Source organism: Cebus imitator, unplaced genomic scaffold, assembly GCF_001604975.1.
Source record: "Cebus imitator isolate Cc_AM_T3 unplaced genomic scaffold, Cebus_imitator-1.0 Scaffold6, whole genome shotgun sequence".
Lineage (NCBI taxonomy): Eukaryota > Metazoa > Chordata > Mammalia > Primates > Cebidae > Cebus > Cebus imitator.
In genome coordinates this window covers 6,123,456-6,148,803 of record NW_016107321.1, presented here as the reverse complement: position 1 = coordinate 6,148,803, position 25,348 = coordinate 6,123,456, and the positions used below count along the sequence as shown (strand labels likewise).

The 25,348-nt window shown below is 44.6% G+C and overlaps 1 protein-coding gene across 10 annotated transcripts in view; it reads left to right on the top strand.

Annotated features, from left to right (window-relative positions):
* SYTL3 (synaptotagmin like 3) overlaps window positions 1-25,348 on the top strand; it is a 113,600-nt gene that overhangs the window by 10,132 nt on the left and 78,120 nt on the right. For 2 of the 10 annotated variants that reach the window (XM_037741841.1, XM_037741861.1), the window contains exons 2-7: window positions 1,019-1,101; window positions 7,508-7,622; window positions 8,968-9,030; window positions 9,427-9,594; window positions 11,523-11,741; window positions 24,544-24,608. In XM_037741841.1, the coding sequence (XP_037597769.1) occupies window positions 8,975-9,030; window positions 9,427-9,594; window positions 11,523-11,741; window positions 24,544-24,608 (508 nt within the window). In that variant the 5' untranslated portion in view covers window positions 1,019-1,101; window positions 7,508-7,622; window positions 8,968-8,974. Of the gene's footprint in view, window positions 1-449; window positions 1,102-7,507; window positions 7,623-8,967; window positions 9,041-9,188; window positions 9,595-11,522; window positions 11,742-24,543; window positions 24,609-25,348 lie in introns of those variants that run through there. The other 8 variants (XM_037741845.1, XM_037741847.1, XM_037741855.1 and 5 more) reach the window with 6 other exon arrangements.

Below are 25,348 nucleotides of genomic sequence, written 5' to 3'. Positions count from 1 at the left end.
TTCTTTGGTTTCTGAATTCTTATACTTCCCATTTATTACTGTTTGGTTCTCTCTGAATTGACTTTATTGTTTTGATTATCCATAATCTCTAGTTTGGAGGTGGAACATAAATATCATTTTGGAATTTCAAAAAGGTTAGCAAGGGTCTAATTTAAATATATTTTAATTAAGCTTCCTTAATCCCCAAATTGCTTGGTAAGAAAGAGACTATGAGAGGGAAGTGCACAGTAGATATTAAAGATTTATTAAATTAGAATTGAGGCTGGGCACAGTGGCTCACACCTGTAATCTCAGAACTTTGGGAGGCTGAGGCGGGTGGATCACCTGAGGTCAGGAGTTCGAGACCAGCCTGGTCAACATGATGAAATCCCATCTCTACTAAAAATACAAAAATTGGCCGGGCGTGGTGGTGGGTGCCTGTAATCCCAGCAACTCAGGAGGCTGAGGCATGAGAATCACTTGAACTTGGGAGGTAGAGATTGCAGTGAGTGAGACCCTGCCACTGCAATCCAGCCTAGGCAATAGAGCAAGACTCAGACTCAAAAAAAAGAAATTAGAATTGGTCTAGAAAAGATTATTCAGCCAAGACAGTGGGAAATTCTAACTTCTTAGCTGCTTTGCCTAAATAAAGCATAAGGTTTTGGAATTAAACAGACCTAGTTTAGAGTGTGAGTTTAGGTAAGTTACTTGATCACTCCAAGACTCACTCTCCTCATCTGTAGAATGGGTACATTTATTTCATAATGTGAATAATAAGGATTTATAGAGATAATGTATGCAAAGTATTTAAACTGGCTCAGAGTAAGAACTAAATAAATAGTAGCTGTTGTTGGCACAACAAAAAGCATAACAATTGTGAGTAGTACCTATAAGGATATAATAATATTAATTCTCATTTCCTTTGCTCTTCCATACAAAGAGGTCAAGTTTAAACTATGAATGTCGTCGATTTCTATTTCGGTCATGGATTCCTATTTCCGATTCTAAAGTAAGATTTTTTGTTGTTTTGGGGAGGTAGAAGTCGCCCGAATGAGAAAGAATGCACGAAATCAGCAGTGACCTGCAGCAAAGTTGCAGATAACGGTCTTTGTCCTCTCTCAGGTAGGCTTCGGGTTTTATAGATTCAAGCCCATGTGTGAGTCTTCTAATGTTATTTATTTGTTTGAGGCAGAGTCTCGCTCTGTCACCCAGGCTGGGGTGCAAGGGCGTGATCTCACCTCACTGCAACCTCCGCCTCCTGGGTTCAAGCGATTCTCCTGCCTCAGGAAGTAGCTGGGATTATAGGTGCCCATCACCATGCCCGGCTAATTTTTGTATTTTTAGTAGAGAAGGGGTTTCACCATGTTGGCCAGCTGGTCTCACACTCCTGACCTCATGATCCACCCACCTCGGCCTCCCAAAGTTGGGATTGCAGGAGTGAGCCACCGCGCCGGCCGAGTCTTCTAATGTTAGGTACAGATTTCTGAGGGACCCGAAGTTTGTACAACCTGTGGAGACTTCAGGAAAACAAAGAGGAAACCAGGCATAGGGCATCTGGGGCCTTGGACAGGGCCGCACAAGTAAGGGATTCTGAAGTTGAGGCGTCATGAGCTTCCCAGAAAACCCACCTCTGAATGAGTAACAGAATAGACAGGAAATTTATAAACACATATCTTCACTTCTGTCAGATTTTCTGATGGATATGCTTGTGTGTCGTCTCATTTTTGCGAAAAGGAGTCCAGCCTATGAATAGGGAACTTGAGCCGAGAGCTGTTCTTTATTCATCACCTTCCTTTGTGGCTGTCATCAGCTTCCATAAGGGATCTACGCAAGTGAAAAAGTCATGAGGTTTTCAGGTAAAATTTCAAGGACAGCGCAATCACTCAGAGTTTCCCCTGTGTACGAGGCAGAAAGCGTGGCTGCAAGCCGAAGCTGTGAAACTGCTCAAGGAAATAGCTGTGGTCAACAACACAGGCGTAGCTGCCCGCCCCCTTAAAATAACCTGCTGGTCTGTGGCTTGCAGGCTTTGAGAACATTCTGTAGTTTCCCTTGAAAGCCCGTGTGTTGATGACAGTCACGTTCACACACACTCATTCTGCCGCAATTCTCTGCATTTCCACTCTGGAAGCGTTTCCCCCCATACCAGGGAGGGGTGAACACTTTTTTCCTTTCATCTGATGACTGGTGGCTCAGAAACAATAGACAATTGGATGAAAGAAATAGGGGCCCCTGCCTGTGAATAAACAATGTGTCCCTCTTCCATCCTCCTCGTTTCTTTCCTTCATCGGTTTTACTTTTCTCATACTTTTCCCCTTTTACCAGATTTAAAAGCCAAAGTCAAGGTTTGCTGTTAGGCTGAGGAAAGTAAGCAGGCATTGTTTCACACTTCCAGTGCGTGGCTGGCTATTCGAAGCCCCTGGCAGAGCTGTCCCACACGTTACTCCCTGGGAAGCCCTCCCTGGCCCCACCAGCCCTCTCTGCTCCCACGTGGAGTGAATCGTGCCTTCTGATCCTTGGGCTTTTGTGCCCATCCCACCATGTTATGACTTATTTGTCTATGTTCCATGTTCTGGCTGGGATGGGCCCTTCTTAAATGCAGGGATTGGATCTCACTTCTTTTTAGGTCCTTGATATCTGTCACCTGCTTGATATATAGAGGCCAATAAAATCAGTGTTGGACTGACACACTCAATGCCATAACCAAACTGTGTTTGTCTGGATGCCAAAGTTCCACCAGAATACAGCATGACTGGATAAAGACCGATGGAAACTCTTCATGTGAAGCTATCCCCAGGCTGCCGGCATCCCTCCCAATCCAAGGGCAGTGGCTTAGCTGCCTGTTCTTGGGCCTCCTAGAAGGGGAGCTGGAACGGCAGTAGACGGAACCCTTTTGAGTTGGGCTTGCTTTGTTCTGGCCGTTGGTCTAGGGCTGTGCCTGGATGACTTAGTGAGTTCCACTAAGAAGCAGGGATGGCTCTCTGTCACGGAGGAGGAAGGCTGGTCTCCCAGAGGTGAAGCAGCTGGCCTGAGAGAGCGCGTGGCTGAGTCCTGGCTGGGTGTGAGTCCCGACTGGCTGGCTCCAAAAGTGACACAGAGACAGGATGGCTGAGTGTGGGGGACTTCTCTAAGTGGCTGCAGGAGAGTATTTCCTTCCAGGTGGTGCTGTGGTGTGGGATTTATTCATTTTTAATTGCCAGATAAAATCAGGCTGATCGATGGAGTGCTGTAAAACAAACACAGGCACCATTACTCAAATGCAGCAGGGGAGTTAGGAGACCGAATCTAAGCTCTGTGCGGGTGAGGCCGGTGCCTGACCCTGTGCTTGGGACATCATCAACAGCATTTAAGATCTTGTTGAGTGAGTGAGTGACCGAATAAATATCATCCTGGGAAAATGGATCTGAGAGATTTCATTACTCAAGCTATGAGCTTGTGAATTCCTTTGTGACATCATTCAAATACAATTGTGAAGATTCTTGTTAAATTCCAAAATGACTCAGATTTTCCGATGCTTTTCGGATTTCTGAAGACGGAGGCTTTCTGCAGTGAGTAGTCACCTGCCCCCTGCCTGTCCTTACTTCCTGCTCTACTTGAACGCAGTTGCCCTGCCCTAGGAAGGAAGCCGGACACTGGAGTAAATCTCCATGTTGCAACAGTCACCAGGTTTCTCAATTCAAGCCAAACATCAAGTGCCTCCTTGCTGAGCGATGGGGGAATCGCTGAAATCTGATGCTGTCCCTAGAAGGGGAACACTCAAGAACAGAATGAAATTAGGGTCAGCATCGAGATATACAAAGTAGAGAGCAGGTACATTGGAAGGAGCAATGGATTTTGATAGTAAATAAGGAGAAAGATTCTTAACTAGATAGCCTTGACCTGGCCCTTGAAGGGCCAACAGTAAGAGTGTGGCAGGCTGGGTGCGGTGGCTCACACCTGTAATCTCAGCACTTTGGGAGGCTGAGGCAGGTGGATCATGAGGTCAGGAGTTTGAGACCAGCCTGGCCAAGATGGTGAAACACTGTCTCTACTAAAAATACAAAAATTAGCCAGGCGTGGTGGTGGGCGCCTGTAATCCCAGCTACTCAGGAGGCTGAGGCAGGAAAATTGCTTGAACCCAGGAGGCGGAGGCTGCAGTGAGCTGAGATCGCGCCACTGCACTCCAGCCTGGCGACAGAGCGAGACAAAACAAAGCCATTAATGGCTAGGAAGAACCTTATGAAAATAAAAACCAAAAAACTTGAAAGACAATTTTAAAATTAGTAAATTGTCACCGAGGCATATTTTGTCTTGGAAAAATAGACTGTGACTCTGTCTCAAAAAAAGGAAGCAAAGGGATAGTAAATTATAATATAATATGTACTTGCATATGTAAACTACGTGAGAAGACAAAGTGAAGTAATCAGATGTTTGCAAACATAGAATCATGTTGAGGACACTGTCTGCAAACGGACCACCAGTACACGGCACAGAGATTCCAGTACTGTAAACAATGGTGCCCTCCGTGATGTCTTTCTGAAACAATAAAAAATTCTTGTTAAAGTTTGAAATTAAACTAAGTACAGTCTTCCTTCAGCTTACATGTTGCATTTCTAGAACATTTGGAGTATATCAGAATCCTGCAAAATGTACTTTTAAATATGAGTTAAATTCTGTTGTTAATTAAAATTTTTTTTCCTAAATGACTTGTCAACATTTATATGAAAGTGCAAGACAGTTATTTGTCACTGTGACAATCAAATATACTCCACACATTCCTAAAGATGGGAGTATGATACTGCTCCCATTGAAAATCTGGAACGGGTCCCTGCTAAATGAAGCAACTGTGGTTCAACTATGTTCAATGGAATGTCCAAAGCCATCAAGCCAGTGGGGATACTAGTAGAAACCAAAGAGAAATGACTTCCTAGCTTCCTGGTCAATCTTGATACTACCACAGGATGATGCTCTATGCTATACCTCTTGCATTATTGCAAAAAGTCACCCCTCGGCCAGGCGCGGTGGCTCAAGCCTGTAATCCCAGCACTTTGGGAGGCCGAGGCGGGTGGATCACGAGATCAAGAGATCGAGACCATCCTGGTCAACAAAGTGAAACCCCGTCTCTACTAAAAATACAAAAAATTAGCTGGGCATGGTGGCGCGTGCCTGTAATCCCAGCGACTCAGGAGGCTGGGGCAGGAGAATTGCCTGAACCCGGGAGGTGGAGGTTGCGGTGAGCCAAGATCACGCCATTGCACTCCAGCCTGGGTAACAGGAGCGAAACTCCGTCTCAAAAAAAAAAAAAAAAGTCACCCCTCTTATGAAGTGGACCTTCCAAGGTTAAACAAAAGAGTACATTGGCTAGGTGCAGTGGCTCATGCCTATAATCCCAGTACTTTGGGAGGCTGAGGTGGGAGGGTCACCTGAGGTCAGGAGTAGATCAGCCTGGCCAACATGGTGAAACCCTGTCTGTACTAAAAAAGTAAAATTAAATAAATAAATAAATAAATAAATTAGCCTGGTGTGGTGGCACACGCCTGTAATCCCAGCGACTTAGGAGGCAGGAGAATCACTTGAGCCTGGGAGGTGGAGGTGCAGTGAGCAGAGATCGTGCTATTGCACTTCAGCCTGGGTAATAAGAGTGAAACTCTGTCTCAAAAAAAAAAAGTACATCTCAATTTTATCAATAGAAGGCTTTACTCATAGCAGATGTTAAACCATAGTCTAAGTGCTAAACAAGTGCTTGAGTCACACGGTTTATAGAAGCTAGGATGAAAGTCTAGAGAAACTAGGATCAAAGTCTCTAAAAGTGAAGAATAGCAAGCTTTGTCCCAGGCAACTGGGAACACCAGAAGGTATCCTGCTTTGGTCTGTATTTGAAATACTTTCAATGCATTATAATGTAGTGCTATATCCTTGGCTTTGAGATCAATATAATGATACAGAAAGTGCAGTTTTGCATCTCCTGCCAAGCCATTGTCTAGGGAGTTGTCTTAGTTTTTTTTTTTTTTTTTTTTTGAGACGGAGTTTCACTCTTGTTGCCCAGACTGAAGTGCAGTGGCGCCATCTTGGCTCACTGCAACCTCCACCTCCTGGATTCAAGTGATTCTCCTGCCTCAGCCTCCCGAGTAGCTGGGATTACAGACATGTGCCACCACGCCCAGAAAATTTTGTATTTTTAGTAGATACAGGATTTCGCCATGTTGTTCAGGCTGCTCGAACTCTTGATCTCAGTTGATCCACCCGCCTCTGCCTCCTAAAGTGCTGGGATTCCAGGTGTGAGTCACTGTGCCCAGCCGATTGTCTTCGTCGTTTGCATCTTGAGGATGTCTTTCTGTTTCTTTCGGTGTGTTAAAGCTATAGATAGTATCTTGACTTTTCATTTTGTTTTACTTTGCCTTGGCTACCAGGAAGGTCAGAAATACATTTAAGGCTCAAGTGCAGTCACTGTTTTACTTCATGTTCTTGGTAGAATTATCAGCCCTTTTTCACTTGCTGCTGTCTCTCTGACTCTATTTTAGCTGTCTTCTACATGCTTGTATTGTAAGCTGCATCATATTTTTGTTAGAAGTAGAATAGGGTATAAATGACCAATTGGTCAAGTCATGAACCTTAAGAACCTGGAACAGCGCCTGGGGTGTTCAAGAAATATTTACTGAATGACTGGATGAATGGATCCAGGAAATGAACTGAATTTCATTTTACTGTAAATCCGAGTGAATGGCCACTAGGGGGAGCGTGAGCGCTCTCTTAGCCGTGGAAAGGGCGCTTCGTACACTTGCACCTGGGGTCCACAGGTGTGGGTTTGGGAAAGTGAGGATAGTGCTTTGTAATGATCATTGAACCCTGTATTTCTAAAATGCGTAAGACCCAGCCACATGAATGAGCAAGCAGTTGAGTATTTCAGAGTCCCCCACCAGGTTCACTGGATGCAGTTCTGTGGTCCTGCTTACCTGGAGAGCTGGAGACCAGAGCCAGAGAGCGGGGCACAAACAGCCACGTGGAAAGCACAGTGCACGGAGCGCGTGTTTGCAGCCAGGTGCAAAAACTCCTCACTAAAAACACTCAAGAGCCAGGTGCAGTGACTTAGGCCTGTAAACCTAGCGCTTTGGGAGGGTGAGACAGGACTGTGTGAGTGCAGACCAGTCTGCACAACATGGTGAAACCCGACTCTACAGAAATAAAAAACTTAGCTGGGCATGGTAGCCTGCGCCTGTAGTCCCAGCTACTCAGGAGGTTGAGGCTAGAGGATCTCTTGAGCCTGGGAGGCTGAGGCTGCAGTGAGCTGTGGTCATGCCACTGCACTCCAGCCTAGGTGACAGAGTGAGGTCCTGTCTCAAAATAAGTAAATAAAAACTCAAGAATCAGACAAACCAGATAGCTCTGGATCCAGCAGTATGGTTAGTAGAGTGGAAATAAGAAGACAGCATGAAGAACTGAGGGGAAAGTTGAGAAGAATGGGCTCATGAAGTTGGTGACTTGATGGCTAATTTGCACCTTGACACCTGGCACTTGGTCACACACTGTTTTCTATTACTTTCCTCTTTTCCAGAGACTCAGATCCTTGGGGCACTGAGGGCTGCTAGTTTCATCTGTTCATCTGGAACCTGGATCTAAGGAGGGAAGAGGCTTTGCTCCGGCGGCACAGCCAGGACCAGCCCAGCCAGGTAAGGGCCTAAAGCCCTTGTTGCTTTGTGACTTTTCCCTTCATCTAGACAGGAAGCCTTTGGAGAGCAGGTACTTGTGGGTGCTTTATCAGGGACTAGACGCCAGGAGCATCCCTTTTCAGAGCTCCGGGTTTTCTGTGCCTCATGCAACTTCTGCAATTGGGACGAACAATATATTTTAATTTTATTTTACAATAGGGAAACTGACAAATATTGAATTCTGTAACCAAGCAGTCCTTGGCCAATAGGCCCATGAACTTGAATGGAGAAAAAATTAAATCTTTATCTTTATTAACCTTTAACTAAAATTTAGCATTTCCTTGAAGTATGGATATAGGCAAGAAACCACAGTAGAATCAGCAGAACTTGTGACTTTGTCACCAACAGAAATCACGGATGTTTCCATACCACATGATGTGTTGTAGATATCTCAAAAATGTTTCCATTCATCACTACTTTGAAATTATGGGAGTCCTTAGATCACTGCTAGATCTTAACATTTCATGCATCAATGAACACATATATTACTATATTACGATTCTAAAATATTTCAGTATGATCAATTTCCTGTGTAACACAGTATACGCATTTAAATATACAGGCTTCACCAGACTACTAAAGATTAAGAAAAAGGTTAAGAACCTTTGCTTAAAGAAAATGGTACCTTAGAGCTCTATTAGCCTATCATTCACTAATTTGCTATGGATCATAAATTAATATAATGTGGATTTCTTTTGAAGCCCAGCAAAGGAAGTATAGCTGTTAAAACATTGAAAGGATGTGTTATCACTAAGAGATTCACATAGATTTAATAACAACAATAGGAAATATAGGAAGTATGTTGATTTGATCTTCTACATTTTCTGGATAAAAGGACGTATGCAGGACCTTTCAAATTCCATTAAACAAAAAGAGCTAATGCATAAGCCAGCTGATGAAACTTATTCAAGACTGTAAATAATTGGTAGGCTGAGCTTGTGGATGCCACTTCATGTCTCCCTAATTGATTTAAATTTTTTGAGTGAAGTTAATTGTAAAAATAATAGCCAACACTTGAGAATGTCATTTTTCTGATGTATCTTCAATTAGGATAATGTACATTAAACACAGACTTTTATGTCCTGTGGCCACTGACGATATGGAATTCATATTTGGAAAATTCAAGTTTGGAAGTTTGAGGCTTTTAGAAATATGAGAAGTGTTGTTTAAGAAAATTTAAAATGTTACATTATCACCACAAACAGAAAATGCAAGGGTTTGTGTAGACTATTTTGTCTTTTTGGAAGTAATGTTGCAGAGATACTTAAGCTAAGAAAGATGTTGCCATTTTTTTTTTTTTCTACAGGTATTGAATGGGCTGGGTTTTTAGTGATCGTCCCTGCTCACCTGGAAGCATCTTTCGTGGAAGGTTAGCTTCTGTGAGTCACTGATACTCTTTTTATTGCTATCTGTAAATTTCCTTAGCTTGAGATACTTCTGCTTTGCAGAAATTATCTGCTTGCAGCTGTACATAATTTTTAACAATCTCTGGTGAAACCTCAGAAAAAAGATATGCTTTTGTCTTAGATGGATGTCAGCAGCTGCAGCGGAACCCGGTGAAAACACCCCCCGCCCCTTCCCCGTGGCACGAGGCTCTGCCAGCAGTAACTCCAACAAACTGACAACCTCTTGAGACTTTCTTCTTCTCAGGAGCATGACATAGTTAAAAAGGAAAAAGCCACAAGCAAAACAGTTGCCAATGAAATAGGAGAGGGAACTCTTTAAACAAGCCTGGCTGCAGCGGGCCTCTGCCGCTCATCTGCAGGGCACTTGGTCCGAGGAGTGAAGCTCTTCCAACCTGGGTCAACAAAAAGGGAGAAGAAATGGCCCAAGAAGTAGATCTGCATGCCCTCAAGGAGCTAGAACTCGAGGCCATTCTCCAGGTCCTGTACAGAGACCAGGTGGTTCAAAACACAGAGGAGGAGAGGATACGGTACGCTGCCCTTTCTGTGGGGTCACTTTGGGTTTTTAGCTTTCTCTGCTTGGGGCCTGCCACTAACAGCTGATGCTGCTTGCTTACAAATCACTACCCCGTGCTGCTGGGCTTCGTGCCTGAGAAGGGTCCTAATGAAGGGCTGTTGGTGGAGATGATCTTCATTATCTAACTAAAGTAGAAGATGCCCAGTAGGAGGGAGGCCGCTCTTGTTATTCATTTAAAATGGTGCCTTTGGGCGGTAAGTTTGTCTGTCTGCCATCTGCTATCTGTTTGCTGACTTTGTGGGAAATATTCAAGGGACGTTTTGAGGCTTCCAGTTTACCCCTTCTTTCGAGAAAGACCTCAGGTTAAGGGTTTTCCCACCTTATTTTTGACAGTGCCCAGAGGCATAAAGAAAAGCAAAGAAAGCAGCTCAGAAGCAGCAAATCCGATGGAATCCAGCCCTGCCTTTTTTATTTGATCGCTTTTGCTTCCCGGCTGGCTTTGAGGAACGGGGGAGCATAAAATATGAACCCGCTTAGCCTGTTCCATGACTGCTTTGCCAACAGGGAACTTCCTCCCTGTCTGTCTGTAAGCTGCGTGGCTGTTTGATACAGGTTAACGTTTAGAAAACTGTGCTGAACTCTATCAGTGTTCCACCTTCGCTGCCAAGATCCATCTTTAAACGGGTTGGCGCTCGTTTGTCAATGTCTAGGGAGGAAATGAAGTTTAGAACGTAAGCAGGTGGGATATGTATTTTGGTTTGCTTTGGTTTCTAATGGCAAAACACATTAGAAAACAAAACTTCGGACAATGAAATGCTGGAGGAGTGAGGGGGTTTTCTGGTATAGTGTTCTTTCCTCATCCTCTCTGTTATTTCAAAGCTCTCTAAGTGTACTTGTAAGCTTTCTTCTGTTAAAAACTATAATTCAGGCTGGGCACGGTGGCTCATGCCTGTCATCCCAGCACTTTGGGAGGCTGAGGCAAGAGAATCCCTTGAACCTGAGAGGCCAAGGTTGCAGTAAGCTGAGATTGCACCACTGCACTCCAGCCTGGGCGACCGAAACAAAACGAAAAACCTACCACCACTAACAACAAAAAATGGAAACAAAACTATAATATGGTGAGAAAAGTGAAATTTTATTTGATAAGGAAAGATCTTTCAGTGATTTAGAGACATCATTTTGGATATTAACAAAACGACATAGATATGGTGGTAAAGAAGTTTGTTCCAGAGGGTGCTAATTCTAGGCCAGATCCTGAAAGCTGAATTTTAAAGTTCATTCCTGATGTCATCCTGTTTCTTGGGATTGGCTCATTTCTTCTACAAGTAGGTATCACAGACATTTCCTGACAGTGAGGTAATGACCCTTTTTTTAATCCAATGCAATGTCGCTTTGCGCTATGGCTGTTTGTCTAGGGGAGTGAGAGGCTAGAAGTGGGCTGACCACTCAAAAAAAAAAAAAAAGTAGCAAAAGCATAGCATCAGTTGATGGAATTGGGTAACTCACACCAATAGCAGAGATGTATGCTGTGTATTTCTAGATTGCTCCAGGCCTTCTAGATTAAAATGAATGCTCTTTTCTGTGTCTTTTCCTCTCCTCTAACTATTCTTGCTTACCATCTTAACAGTCTTTGGCATGAGGGGACGGACCTGGTAGGGAACTTCTCCGCACCAGGCATGTTATTTATACTTTGCCATTTAGTCCTCACAGCAACCCTGAGAGGTAAGGTTGTATCATCTGTTTCACGGTTGAGGAATCCCCTGAGCCTCGACTCTGAGATGCTGAGTGACAGCCCAGCTCACACAACCACGTGGGAGCCCAGTGATGCCAAATGCCAAAGCCCCTTCCCTTGCCACGGGCAGTGCCGCCTGGGCTCTTGCCCTGTAGCCGGGTGTCGGGCGTTCCATTCAATGTTATCTTCTTTAACTCTGTGGGCCGCAGGAAACTGAAGACGCACCTGCAGCATCTCCGGTGGAAAGGAGCGAAGAGCGCGACCCGCGAGTACAAACAGAAGTGCTGTGCGCGCTGCCAGCAGGTGCTGGGGCTCCTGCTGCACCGGGGCGCCGTGTGCCGGGGCTGCAGCCACCGCGTGTGCGCCCGGTGCCGTGTGTTCCTCAGGGGGACTCCTGGCTGGAAGTGCACGGTGTGCTTCGAGGACAGGTGAGCATGGCTGGTGGCTGGATCCCTCCCACTCACTTGGGTCTCCGAGGAGGCCTGTTCATGAACGGCTCCTAAAGAGAGCACTCGTTCCTCACCTTCAGCCAGGAAATGTGTGTGGAGTACCTGACAGGGAGCTACCTTTCTCGACTTGGAAGTTATCCTCATCCAAAAATCAATTTTATCATATAGCAACATTTTTTTCATTTATAGAAGTTCAGGCCAAGCGCAGTGGCTCATGACTGTAATTCTAGCACTTTGGGAGGCCAAGGTGGGTGGATTCCTGGAGTCCAGGAGTTTGAGACCAGCCTGGGCAGGGAAGCGAGACTCTGTCTCTACACAAAATACAAAAGTTAGCTAAGTGTGGTGGTGCATGCCTTAGTCCCAACTACTTGGGAGGCTGAGATGAGAGGATCACTTGAGCCTGGGAGGTCGAGGCTGCAGTGAGCTGTGATTATACTACTCACTCCAGCCCGGGTTTCAGAATGAGAACCTGTTTAAACCACAAAAACGTTTATTAAGTCTAAGGATGGGCTAACCCGGGAGTTCAGGTTCATTCAGATTTCTTAACTAAATGCCTTCATTTTCTTAGCACTTACTTTCTCTCCTTCAGTACCAGGGGAGTAAATTATAATCTAGGGAATATCGGAGTAATGCTATGAGGCTTGAAATACTGCCTTTTTGAAGGAGGCAAACTGACCTGTCTTTGATACTCAGGCAAAGAAATGGACATACTTCCCATTAGTGACAGACTACATCTATATTTATAGTAATCAATTGGTGTCAGCAGGTTTTAAAACCAGTTTTAACATGGAATTGGTGTTTTTAAACTCCCCATTCTGAAAACAATAAAGAACCGACTTGGCTTAGACTCCCATTGCTCGAAGCAAGAATGAACTAGTCATGAGTTTCTTGAAATCACTAGAGGGGTGACTCCGTCTGCTGGGGGAGATGGTGCACAAGGACATCACAGAACCTTGGAGAAGGGAGGAATGCTAGGCTGGTATGAACGGGAGTCATCAGAGACTCTGAGATTAGAAAACAACTTGTTTTTTGAGATGGAGTTTTGCTCTTTGTTGCCCAGGCTGGAGTGTAGTGGTGCAATGTTGGCTCACTGCAACCTCTGCCTTCTGCGTTCAAGTGATTCTCCTGTCTCAGCCACCCGAGTAGCTGGGATTGCAGGCGTCTACCACCACAGCCAGCTATTTTTTTGTATTTTTAGTGGAGACGGGGTTTCACCGTGTTGGCCAGGATGGTCTTGATTTCTTGACCTCGTGATCTGCCCGCCTTGCCTCCCAAAGTACTGGGATTACAGGCGTGAGCCACCATGCCTGGCCTGAAAACAACTTCTAAATATTGCCACAGATGTGTGAGTGGCCCAGGGACAAAGATTATGGGAGGCACTTATACCATGTGGGGATGGTGGCTGGGGTTTCTCTCCCCTAAATCAGGAGGGCTACGTTTCACGTACACCCTGGCATTCATCTAGTGTCCTGTCCCTTTGCAAGGCTTATTGTATTTCATCCAGCCAGACAGGTGAAGTGGCTCAACCCGATTTCTTTGCTCTTGGGCTGTGTCCCTTCCATTTCACTCACGACGTGCCAAGTCACACAGACAGCGGCAGAATTCGCCTTCTGATATCATGTTTCTTCGGTTTGCTGAAGCCAAGATCCTTCAGGCTTTTCCTCGCTTGAGAGCAAAAAATAAAGAATTACTGTGAGCTGCCCTGGCTGCAGAGAGAGCAATTCCAAATCATCTCTAGAAAGGTCTCAGGGTCTTCTTCCCCATTTCAATTCCAAATCATCTCTAGAAAGGTCTCAGGGTCTTCTTCCCCATTTCAATCAACCATATATATTTGACGTCTAATGATAAACATTGCCGGGCAGGGCATTACATTTCTCAGCATTTTTTCTTCTAACAATGAACTATACATGAAAAATCAAAACAGGAGGACGAGGTCTGAGGCAATCTCCCAGGAAGCTGACAGTGTTGAAATCTCTGCCCTAGTGAGCATTGTGTCTCAGGCACTGTAACTTTACCCTCTAAGTACATGAAACATGACTTCTAAAACCCCAGCTTCCTTATTTTGAAATAAGGAGGGTTTTCAAAATGCCTAAGGTCATTGCATGACTCTGAGTGCGTTCACAGGAGAAGTCGGGAGGGGAGAGAACGAAGTAGTTTGTGGTGACACGCATTTTCCTTCCCGTTGCCTTGCACCCTGTCCCCGCAGCCCTCTGTCCTCTCTCCAACTTTATCCAATCTGGGCTGTCCTCCTCCTTTTAGGACCAAAACAAAGATGAGACTTTGTGGCACTTTAGGATCTTTGACATTCATAACTGTGGCACGCAGGGGGACCTCGAAATGGTTTTTGACCCCAGTCATTGTCTCCCATGCTTCTTCCTTTGCTTCAGGTTCATTCCTCAAGAAAAAGTGGATTCGTGGTTCTGAGCAGGATGAGGAAATGCGGTTTTTAAAATCAAGAAAGGGGAAATTCTAGGGTAGCAATGACCAAAACCAACCAACCAGCTTGTAAGTGGCTGCAGAGCAAGAGGCCCGTGGAAGGTGCTGGCCCTGACCTTGTGTTGAGAGGCTCCAGGAGGCATTTAAGATAAAGTTTTTGTCTTCAGGGAAAGTCCTCTCTTAGAACTACTGACTGCCAAGCTGCTGAGGGCCCCAGGAGCTCAGAGGAGGGAGAGATGAGGCAGGCTGAGTGGCTCAAGATGACTTTCAGAACACCCATGGTTGGAATGTTCCTTGAGTGTTTTATTAAGAGCTTAAAACAATCTTATAGGGTAGCCACATTGTTCATCCTCGTTTTATAGTTGAGGACGTGGAGGATTAGAGACACTAGATGGTCATATCAGTAAGAACAGGGTGAAGACTGCAGCCCAGGTCCCCTGGCCCCCCAGGCCTCCCTCTGAATCTCCAGTCCTCTCCTGCCAGCTGGTGGGGGTAGAGTCTTTTTTTTTTTTTTTTTTTTTCAAAGATGGAATTTCCATCTTATCGCCCAGGCTGGAGTGCGATGGTGCAATCTCGGCTCACTGCAACCTCTGCCTCCTGGGTTCAAGCGATTCTCCTGCCTCAGCCTCCTGGGTAACTGGGATTTCAGGTTCCCACCACCATGCCCGGCTAATTTTTGTGTTTTTAGTAGAGATAGAGTTTCACCACGTTGGCCAGGCTGGTCTTGAACTCCTGACCACAGGTGATCTCCTTGTCTCGGCCTCCCAAAGGGCTGGGATTACAGGTGTGGGCCACCATGCCCGGCCAACAGTCTTAAAAGCCACGCAGAAGAGCTTGCCTCCGAGGCAGTAGGAATTGGAGTATAAGCTTGTCCTCCTTGCCAGGCGAACACCATGCTGAAAGTGCGTGGTTCTGCAGGGCAAAATCAGGAGGGCAGAAGGCAAAGGTGAAAGAGCGACCTGAGAGTTGTTGCAGTGAACGAGAGGCACCAAGGGAGGAAGCTGGTGGCAATAGTGAAGGAGAATGTGAGACAGGAAAGGGAGGATGGACCTTGGTTACAGGGGATAGAAGACAGAGAAGGGTGAAAAGTGATTCTGAGGACTGGCCAGGCAGGTTGCTTGGCTTGCTGAGCTGGATCACAGGGCAGCAGAGAACCAAAGAAACAGTAAAAGAGAAGGAACAGAAAGAATCCAGTAATCAAAGGCATATTGGAAAAGACTTAGAAGAACAAAGTAAAGTTGCTTTCGGTAGCGAAGGGGCTGCATGTTATCCTCAGCAGGACCAATCAGAAGAGGGTGACTTGGGAGGAGAAAGAAGTTAAAAGCAGAAACATCCTTGCTTTCCGCTGATGTTTCTTTCCTTGGAATTTATTGATAATTTCTGCAGCGAAATGGCAGATTGTAACAATTAAATTTTGAAATATCAAGGAGGAGACTACGCTTTGTATTTTGTTTCGGCTTCATTTTAAATAAGATTTAGCTTCATGATTTATGTTTGCATTAATTTTTTTCTATTAAAACTAAGTGGTAACATCAAATTCCATGTCTAAAAGAAACATGCTCTTCTCCCTTAAGATTACTGAGGAATTACTCTTGTTCAAGACTTTTTTCCTTCAAATTGTGATCTTTCTTTTCATGCTTTGTAATTGCTGTGAACACAACAAGTCGATTATTCTTCAGCTTCAGATATTTATGGACACACTGCTTGTTTCATTAGAAACATTTTGCTGCCTGTCAGGTGCTTTGGAACCAAATTGGTCTGTACAGAGAATTCTATAAGTTGCAAATATTTTAGCAACAATAAAGGTGCAATGGAGCTTATATCCCATCATTAGAATGGAAGGTTTCAAGTTGCAGCAGGTGGTACTGCTGATTTCAGGGTAATTTCCTGCTCAAACTTGTCTCTTGTACCAACCTGATGCCAACAAAGAACAGCTTAAGTGTGTTCAGTTGAAAAATTGATCCAGAGCTTGGCATTTGAGTATCATGTTCGTAGTTCTCAGGTTGGGTCTTGAGTCATTGCTGCAGAACAGTAGTGGTTAAAATAAGATCTTGGAGTTTATTAAAAGGGAGGTGAGCTGGATGTGTGTCTATGCCTGTGGTCCCAGTTACTCACGAAATGCCCAGGCAGGAGGATCACATAAGCCCAGGAGTTTGAGGCCAGCCTGGCCAACATAGTGAGACCTCCTCTCTAAAAAAAACTTAAAAAGGTTTTTGTTGTTGTTGTTGTTATTGTCATTCAGCATTTCAGATTAGGACTTAGCTGTAAAGATATTGTTACAGGATGATGCATTGTATTTTCTGCATTGCATGAAATAATTTCTAATGAAAATCAAGTGACATTTCAAAGGAAGTTCTATTTAATTGTTTCTGCCTAAAGTAAAACTTCCCAGAGTTTAAAAAATGTAATCTTTAAAAGTTCAGACTGATACTCTCAGTATTTTTTTTTCTTCTTTTTTTTTTTTTTTTTTTNCTCCTATTGCCCAAGCTGGAGTGCAATGGTGTGATCTTGGCTCACTGTACCTTCTGCCTCCCGGGTTCAAGCGATTCTCCTGCCTCAGCCTCACGAGTACCTGGGATTACAGGAATGTGCCAACACACCTGACTAATTTTTTGTATTTTTAGTAGAGATGGGGTTTCACCATGTTGGCCAGGCTGGTCTTGAACTCCTGACCTCAGGTGATCCGCCCACCTTGGCCTCCCAAAATGTTGGGATTATAGGTGTGAGCCACTGCACCTGGCCTACTCCCAGTATTTTTATAATCCCAGGTTTTGATAAAATATTGAACCCTCATTTTATATTCACAAAGGCAAATAACTAGTGCATGATAATGGAAAAATTCACTCTCACTCTTGAAAATATATCTACTCTTCAAGTGAGTAAAAGGTCTAACTCTATAAAAGATTGAAAATACATTGAATGCCAAGTGTGATACAGGAGAGCTGGCAAGGAAAGATTTTAGCCTGGTGCCAAGGTAAAGATGATGTTTGTCTACTGACTATTTCCTGTTTCAAAACTTTCTTCCTTTTCTTTCCCCTAAATCCTACCTTTAACATTGCTGATAGAAACTATTTATGTGTTTCACACGAAGAAGTATATATAGACAAATTAAATATATTGAGTACAGTGTTTCACATAGTTGTACATTTACAAATTTTCAAGGCTAATTTTACATGGAAAAGCCTTTTGTTCTTTGATATCCAGTTTTTTCTTCATTGTGAATTGGAAAGAGCATCACAATATAGCATGGCTGTTTCACGTGGTATATGTATGCCACTTTCTGTAGGAACAAGATAGGTGATAATTCTGATATTCTTTTTATTCATGTGTCAATAGGAGTAATTATTATAAGCATTCCTTGAAAACTTGTGTTTCCAAAATGTATAGTTAAAAAGTAGAAATTTATGGCTGAGCATGGTGACTCACACCTGTAATCCCAGCACTTTGGCTGAGGCAGGCGGATCACTTGTGGTCAGGAGTTTGAGACCAGCCCGGCCAACATGGTAAAACCCAATCTCTACCAAAAATAAAAAAATTAGCCAGGCATGGTGGCAGGCACTGGTAATCCCGGCTACTTGGGAGGCTGAGGCACGAGAATTGCTTGAACCCGGGAGGTGGAGGTTGCAGTGAGCTGAGATCGTGGTACTACACTCCAGCTTGGGCGACAGACAGAGATCCAGTCTTTTTTTTTTTTTTTTTTTTTTAACCGTAGAAATTTATGGAGTACTTTTTGGACAAAAAAATTTCTTTTGTGTTTACTGAAAGGGAATGCTTTCACAATAGTGTGTGTGTCATTCTCGTTGAAATTAAAATTTATTCTATGGCTAGCACTTGATGAATTAGGGTAAGTCCTGCCTTTAAAATCTTATTGAGAATGAGTAAGCTCCCTGCACATTGTCTTTTGTTAATACTCTCTGTTGTTATCTTACTTAGTTCAGCTGAAACCTGTCACCCTATAAAGGAGGGCAGCCCCGAGAGAGTTTTTCTGGGCTGGCATTTTGCATGGTAGCCAAGACAGTTTAGCATCTCGGGTTCACACCAAGAATGTTTCATAGATAATTTTATTGGTGGCTCACACCTGTAATCCCATCACTTTGGGAGGCTAAGGTGGGCGCATCACTTGAGGTCAGGAGTTCAAGACCAGCCTGGCCAACATGGTGAAACCAGTCTCTACTAAAAATACAAAAATTAGGCAGGTGTGGTGGCACACACCTGTAATCCCAGCTGCTCTGGAGGCTGAGGCAGGAGAATTGCTGAAACCTGGGAGGCAGAGGTTGCAGTGAGCCGAGATGGCACTACTGCACTCCAGCCTGGGCAACAGCGAGACTCTGTCTCAAAATAATGATAATCTTCTCCCTCAACATTTAATGTCTTTTTCTTCCTCTTTCACGTTTTGGCAAGTGTTGCTGCCAAGTCGGCCTCAGGGATTCAACTTTCCAGCCTCCCAGTTCTGCTCTGCTCTGCTGTTGAAACAGAGTTCATTCTGCTCCGGCTTTGTTAGTTCACGAAATATTCCCTTATTCTAGTCCTGCTGTCTCTTCATCCTAGCTCTTCCTTCTGTCTTGCTGTTTCTTTTCCACAGAGGTGGTCTTAGATGTTTTTGGAGACCTACTGCTTTCTGAACGTTCCCTCTGGTTCCACGGTGACACGTGGTCACAGAGGCTGCTGGGCTGGGCTTCTGGACTCCATGCACCCTGCCTGTGGCATTTTCTTTGGAAGCTCTTGGTTGTCTCTTAGAAAGCCAGGTTGCCGGCTCGCCCACAGAGAGTGTGCGCTCCTGCTTTCCGCCTTCTGCTCACCCCTCTGGTCACGGTGGATCCCCCTTCTTAGGTCTACAGGGAGAGGATAGGTCGGTGTACAGCATCTAACCATTTTTATTGTCAAAGGCTTAAACAAGTATAGCTCTGTCAGCTGCAGTAAAATTGTTCTTACTTTCATTGACTGGTTATCTGATGTAACAGACCAGGAGTCTCAAACTTGACATCAGCTGACAGCAGATGGGGCACAGACCTTGTTTTCTTTTTTCTTACCTACACAGTATTTAATATTGCTCATTTTAGTGCTTTAAAACAGGCAGTGTGTCCTGTGGTTAAGTGCCCACCCTTCCCTGTGCTTTCCCCTCGCAGCCCCCTTCCCTCATTTACAGTTTCTGATTGGTTCCTCAGTGCGGGGCCCAGCCTGACACGGTGAGAGGGCATGACACCCACTCAATTCCAGTGCACGCTGCTACAGGGCTATACCTATTTTGGATCCCACCTTATCCTTTCAGTTCTAAGGATGTCCCCCCGCAGAGAGGAGGATATTCATTCATTCGCTGGGGCTGCTGTGTGCCTACCAGAGCCTGCAGCTGTGAATATAGCAGTGGATGTGATGGAGGGGCGGCACCTGCTTTCTCTCTGAGGTTGAGCAAGGGAGAGTTATTCATGTTTTGTAAGAAGTGCTGGTAGTGGCTTGATAAACACCCTGTCTTTATCTTTATCTTGATTCTCTGACTCCTTTGATAGTTACCTAGGATTTAATCACAATGATCAGTCTTTTTTCCTGTAAAGATGTTGAAATTAGATCAAGCTGGTGGGAAAAAAATGAGTATTTTGCTTTGTAACTATGAGCCATTTTAGATACAAGACTATTTGAAGTAGGGCTGGTCACGGTGGCTCATGCTTGTAATCCCAACACTTTGAGAGGCCGAGGTGGGTGGATTACCTGAGGTCAGGAGTTCGAGACCAGCCTGGCTAACATGGCACAACCCCATCTCTACTCGTAAACCCAAAAATTAGCCGGTTGTGGCAGCACACGCCTGGAGTCCCAGCTACTCAGGAGGCTGAGGCGGGGGAATCGCTTTCCCCTGGAAGGCAGAGGTTGCAGTGAGCCAAGATCATGCCATTGCACTCCAGCCTGGATGACAAGAGTGAAACTCCGTCTCAAAAAAAAAAAAAAAAACTATTTGAAATAAAAATCCAACTATATGCGTGCATAGGACTAATTTAGCTGGAAATTACCAAGCAGTTGGACAAACTATCATGGAAAAAATTAAGTTGATCTCAGTTCTACAATATGTGGCTTCTGTTTCAGCTGCTGCTGTTTTTTTAAAAAAATATTTTATTTGAGATAGGGTCTCACACCATCGCCCAGACTGGGGTGCAGTGGTGCAATCTTGGCTCACTGTAACCTCCACCTCCTGGGCTCAAGCAATCCTCCCAACCTCAGCTTCCTGAGGAGCTGCGACTACTGGTGTGCACCACCATGCCTGGCTAATGTTTGTATTTTTGGTACAGACAGGGTTTTACCATGTTGCCCAGGCTGGTCTGGGACTAAAGGTTCAAGCGATTCTCTTGCCTTGGCCTCCCAAAGTGCTGAAATGACATGTCCCTGAAATGACACTGACGCAACTTCTTGATTTGAAGTTTTTGTAGCTCATGTGTCTGAAGGGCTCTCTGGAGACTTCCTTGCCACTGGGGTACTGGTTGGAGAGCAGCTCTGCTGGGAGATGTGCTTCTTGAGGCATTTGAAGAATCCTGGCTATGCAGACCGACTTTCTATCCCTTGTCAGCTGAATGGCGAAAATAAGCAACTCTAGGGACATCATGCTGACTTTTCTTGGAACATAGAGCACAGATGCCATAGCTTAGCCACCTGCAGATGCAAGCAATTTAGATGCAAAGTGCATCACAACATGTGTGTTTGGCTCACTGCTTGGTGTTAGTAATGAGATCAAAATATTTTCTGGTAGGGTCCTCCATTCATCTTATTATTGAACATTTGTGTGCTAGAATTTGTAAAGTGTTTTTCAACAGTTATTTCTCTTTTGATAATGAAATGACAGCATTCGCAGAATTCAGGCTGTGAAAATGGATGCAGAAACCCCTAGAAGTTTATTAAGAGTCATCTAGGCATCCAGCCCTTGGCGCTTGTAATTTTAGTGCTCCTCAGGCAGTTAATGTGAAGGTCAGTCGAGGGTCCAGTCTCCTGATCCTATAGCTTTTGCTGTCCCCACCACCCCAGGCTTTCGCCTTTTGAGATATATTTATGGGCTGATTGAAAAACGTTTGAAAGAAGTCATGATTCTGAAAAGTTTAAAGGCACAAACATATTGCTGAGCTCATAAAATGTTCCAGAAAGCTTTCATAACCTCATTCTGATTTAATCATCTGGGGAAAAGTGCTAGATACTTTCTTTGGTTACTTTGAATCACACTACCCTGTGTCGGCCCTAACATGGACAGAGATGGCAGGATCTACTCACCTCTATCATAGACTCTAAGGGCGATTAGTGGTCCTCCTTCGTAAACTTGGGACTAGGCCGGGCGTGGTAGCTTACGCTGGTAATCCTAGCACTTAGGGAGGCCAAGGCAGGCAGATCACTTGAGGCCAGGAGTTCAAGACCAGCCTGGCCAACATAGTGAAACCCTGTCTCTACAAAAAATACAAAACTTAGCCAGGCATGGTGGCTCATGTCAGTAGTATCAGCTACTTGGGAGGCTGAGGTGGGGGAATCACTAGAACCTGGGACATTGAGGCTGCAGTGAGCCAAGATTGCACCACTGCACTCCAGCCTGGGTGATAGAATGAGACCCTGTCTAAAGCAAAAAGCAAAAAACAAAAAAAATTGGTGTAGAAAGGGAGTCCTTACAAAAGATATTGTGGAATGATTGATTATGAAACAGCTGATTTTGCAAGAAAGGGTAATGGAGACCTGGGCCAAACCTAGCATTCAAAAGAAACAGCCTCAAATGCAAAAAGTGTTGGTTGTCATATGGTTTAGGGATAAAAATACTGTGGTATTTTTATAATTTATAATTTATATTTTACTTTTATAAAAATACCACAGTATTTTTATCCTTCTATTCTTTAATCACAGATAGGCCCAAGAGATCCTAGAGTTTGTGCCCAAATCTCTGTAGGCCAAATTAGCTCCTGTTTAAACTGCGCCAGTAGTCAGGTGGGATGACATGAGATTAGGTGGTTACATTAGATGGTTCGCACTGGGTGACTAGGATTTTCATTGATCTGCTTCTGTAGGTCCCGAAACCAGGGCTGGAGGAGTCCTTTCCATGATTTGCAATGTTGATTCGCTTAGGGGCTTTCACCTTTCGCTCTTCCTTGTCCGTGGCTGTTTTTCATTTTCTGTGATTATGTGTCTGTGTTTACTTATCAATGCTGTTCCCTGTCTCATTAGCTCAGTTGACTCTAGTGTCTCAGATATGGATATTCGGGGCCCAAGGGTACCGGGCTGGAGCATGTGAGAGGGTAGATGAGCTGAAATGGGTCACTCGCCTGAAAAGCAATTCTGCAAGTAAGGTGTGTTTATCAGTTGGGGTGGGGGTGGGGGCTTGTAATTCCTGCCCTTTGGATTTGCTTTCCTGTCCCCTCCTGTAAGGATTAGACCTTGTCCTGTTTGCCAGGATAGAAGAGGCATCTTCAGAAATTGAAGATGGAGAGGCGCAGCCATTCAAAGACGTGGGGATTCACCACCCGTTACTCCCTCCAGACTCACCCTGATTTTTCATGTTCTGCTTCCCTTGTGTGCTCCAGGGGAAAACGTCTTCAGAGAGGCCGAGATTGCCTTAAGTTTTTTGGTGTTGATTTAGCAGGTTAGATAATTGAGTTTCTAACTTTAAGGATGCAAACTTTTCCCTGTGTCTCTAGAGAAATATCGTAGTTGAACATTTTGTATGTTTTTGGCTAGGTAGTAGTCACTGACTATCAAAATTCTATTATAGGCCAGATGCAGTGGCTCGTGCCTGTAATCCCAGCACTTTGGGAGGTCAAGACAGGTGGAGCTTGAGCTCAGAAGTTCGAGACCAGCCTGGGCAACATAGCAAAACCCTGTTTCTACAAAACACACACACACACACACACACACACACACACACACCCACCCACCCCCATATACCCACCAGCCAGGTGTGATGGCACACCCCTTTCGTCTCAGCTACTCAGGAGGCTGAGGTGGGAGGATTCTTTGAGCCCAGGAGGCAGAGATTGCAATGAGCCAATATCACACCACTGCACTCCAGCCTCGACAACAGAGCCAGACCCTGTCTCCAAAAAAAATTCTTGTTACGAAATTCTTACATGCTCTCTGTTTTCCTTGTTCTAGTCACTAAGTATTGGTAGTAATCATTTATGTACCAATCAGAAAATAGTAGTGTCTAACCAGATGAAGGAAAGAAAGTTGGTTGATATCTTCTGACAATTACTGGCACTTCATAGAGGAAGACAGGATATTTTGAAAAATGTCTAGATTGGCATATATTTGTGATTTTACTTACATTAGCAAGCATTAATCTTTTAAAAAGTCTACTTGAGTTCATATGTAGCCTAAAAGAACCTAATGGAGAATTTACTTGAGTCAATCCTGTGACTTATAGAAGAGAATTAGTCATGAGTTGAAGTTTTTTTTTTTTCTTAAATTATCATAACGAAGGAATTGGCAAGTTTTGTGGCACGTTATTTCAAGGATGTGAACATCTTATACTATTTGCATGTTTGCCTTTTTATGTCCTAAAAGGACATTAACAATTCTGCCTTTCTGAGATTGAGGTTGAGTATGGTTTCCCCAGAAAACCAAGAGTAAAACCCACGTTACGACGTCAGTTTCGAGCAGTCAGCATCTCAAGTGGGCTCTGTGCTGTCATGCATGTGACTGAGATGATAGGAGCTAAAGTCCTGCCGTAGGGAGCTGCTGTCGGACCAGCGAGCCGAGCAGGGCAACTTTCCCCCTAAGTCACAAGTAGTCCACTCAGCTGTACCACCTGAGATCAGGAGTCTGAGACCAGCCTAGCCAACATGGCAAAAACCCATCTCTACTGAAAATACAAAAGTTAGCCAGGTGTGGTGGCACACACCTGTAGTCCCAGCTACTCTGGAGGCTGAGGCAGGAGAATCGCTTGAACCTGGGAGGCGGAGGTTGCGGTGACCCGAGATTGCGCCACCGCACTCCAGCTTGGGCGACCAAACAAACAAAAAAACAAAAAACAAGTGGGCCAGGCATGCAGTGGCTCACGCCTGTAATCCCAACACTTTGGGAGGCCAAGGTGGGCAGATCACCTGAGGTTGGGAGTTAGAGACCAGCCTGACCAACATGGAGAAACCCCATCTCTACTAAAAAATACTAAATTAGCCAGGTGTGGTGGCACGTGCCTGTAGTCCCAGCTACTTGGGAGGCTGAGGCAGGAGAATCACTTGAACCTGGGAGGCTGAGTTTGCAGTGAGCCGAGACTGCACCACTGCACTCCAGCCTGGTGACAGAACAAGACTCTGTCTCAAAAAAAGAAGAAAAAGGGGTAAATCTAGCACTATTCATATCTTCTCTCTCTGAAGCTTCCTCTCTGCTCATTTTTCAGAAATGTCAAAATAAAAACTGGAGACTGGTTCTATGAGGAACGAGCCAAGAAATTTCCAACTGGAGGTAAATGCTCTTCTCTTTTTTACTTAAGTAAAATGATATATTCCTAGTTTTAAAATATGTGATGTTAAGACTTTTGAATATAAGCAACATGGTGGGTTTAGTCCGTGGACCCCCCGTCTTGCTGTTCCGTTTGCTGGTGCTCTGCGCTTAACTCTCACCACTCATTTCCTCTGCCGGCGACTCTTCCCTCTGCCACGTTTCCCCCTCGGAGGTTGGCCCCATCCTTTAAGGCTCCTGTACCACCAGGTTTCCCTGGCTTCCTGCTTCTAGGTGTCATGTTCCCTCCTCTGAAACACCATCAGCGCCGGGTTTGTAATCCTCTTCTGTAATTGTTGCAAAGTGCCTTGTATTGTAGCATTATTTGTGCACTTCTGTTGCTCTCTACAAGCAGTGACTGTGATTTTAAAATCTTGTCAGCCCCCTTAGCACCAAAGCACAATACCTTGTTTATGATACTTGAGCAAAATTATTGAATAACTGAAGACCACAGTGAGCGAGCAGTGTTTGAACTGAGCAGATGTTGATGGTTGCGGAGTGGGCGCACATTGTGATTCTGTGAGTGGAAACGTGCATTTCGTGTGTGTACTATGAATGTCTCATAACGAGATGCTGACCCTGCAGAACGAATCTAGGTGGGCCGAGGCTGAGATCTGCAGCCCAGGAAACACTTCCAAGTGTTCTGGGAAACAAAGGAGAGGCTTGAGTTTTTTTTCTTTTTCTTTTCTTTTTTTTTTTTTTTT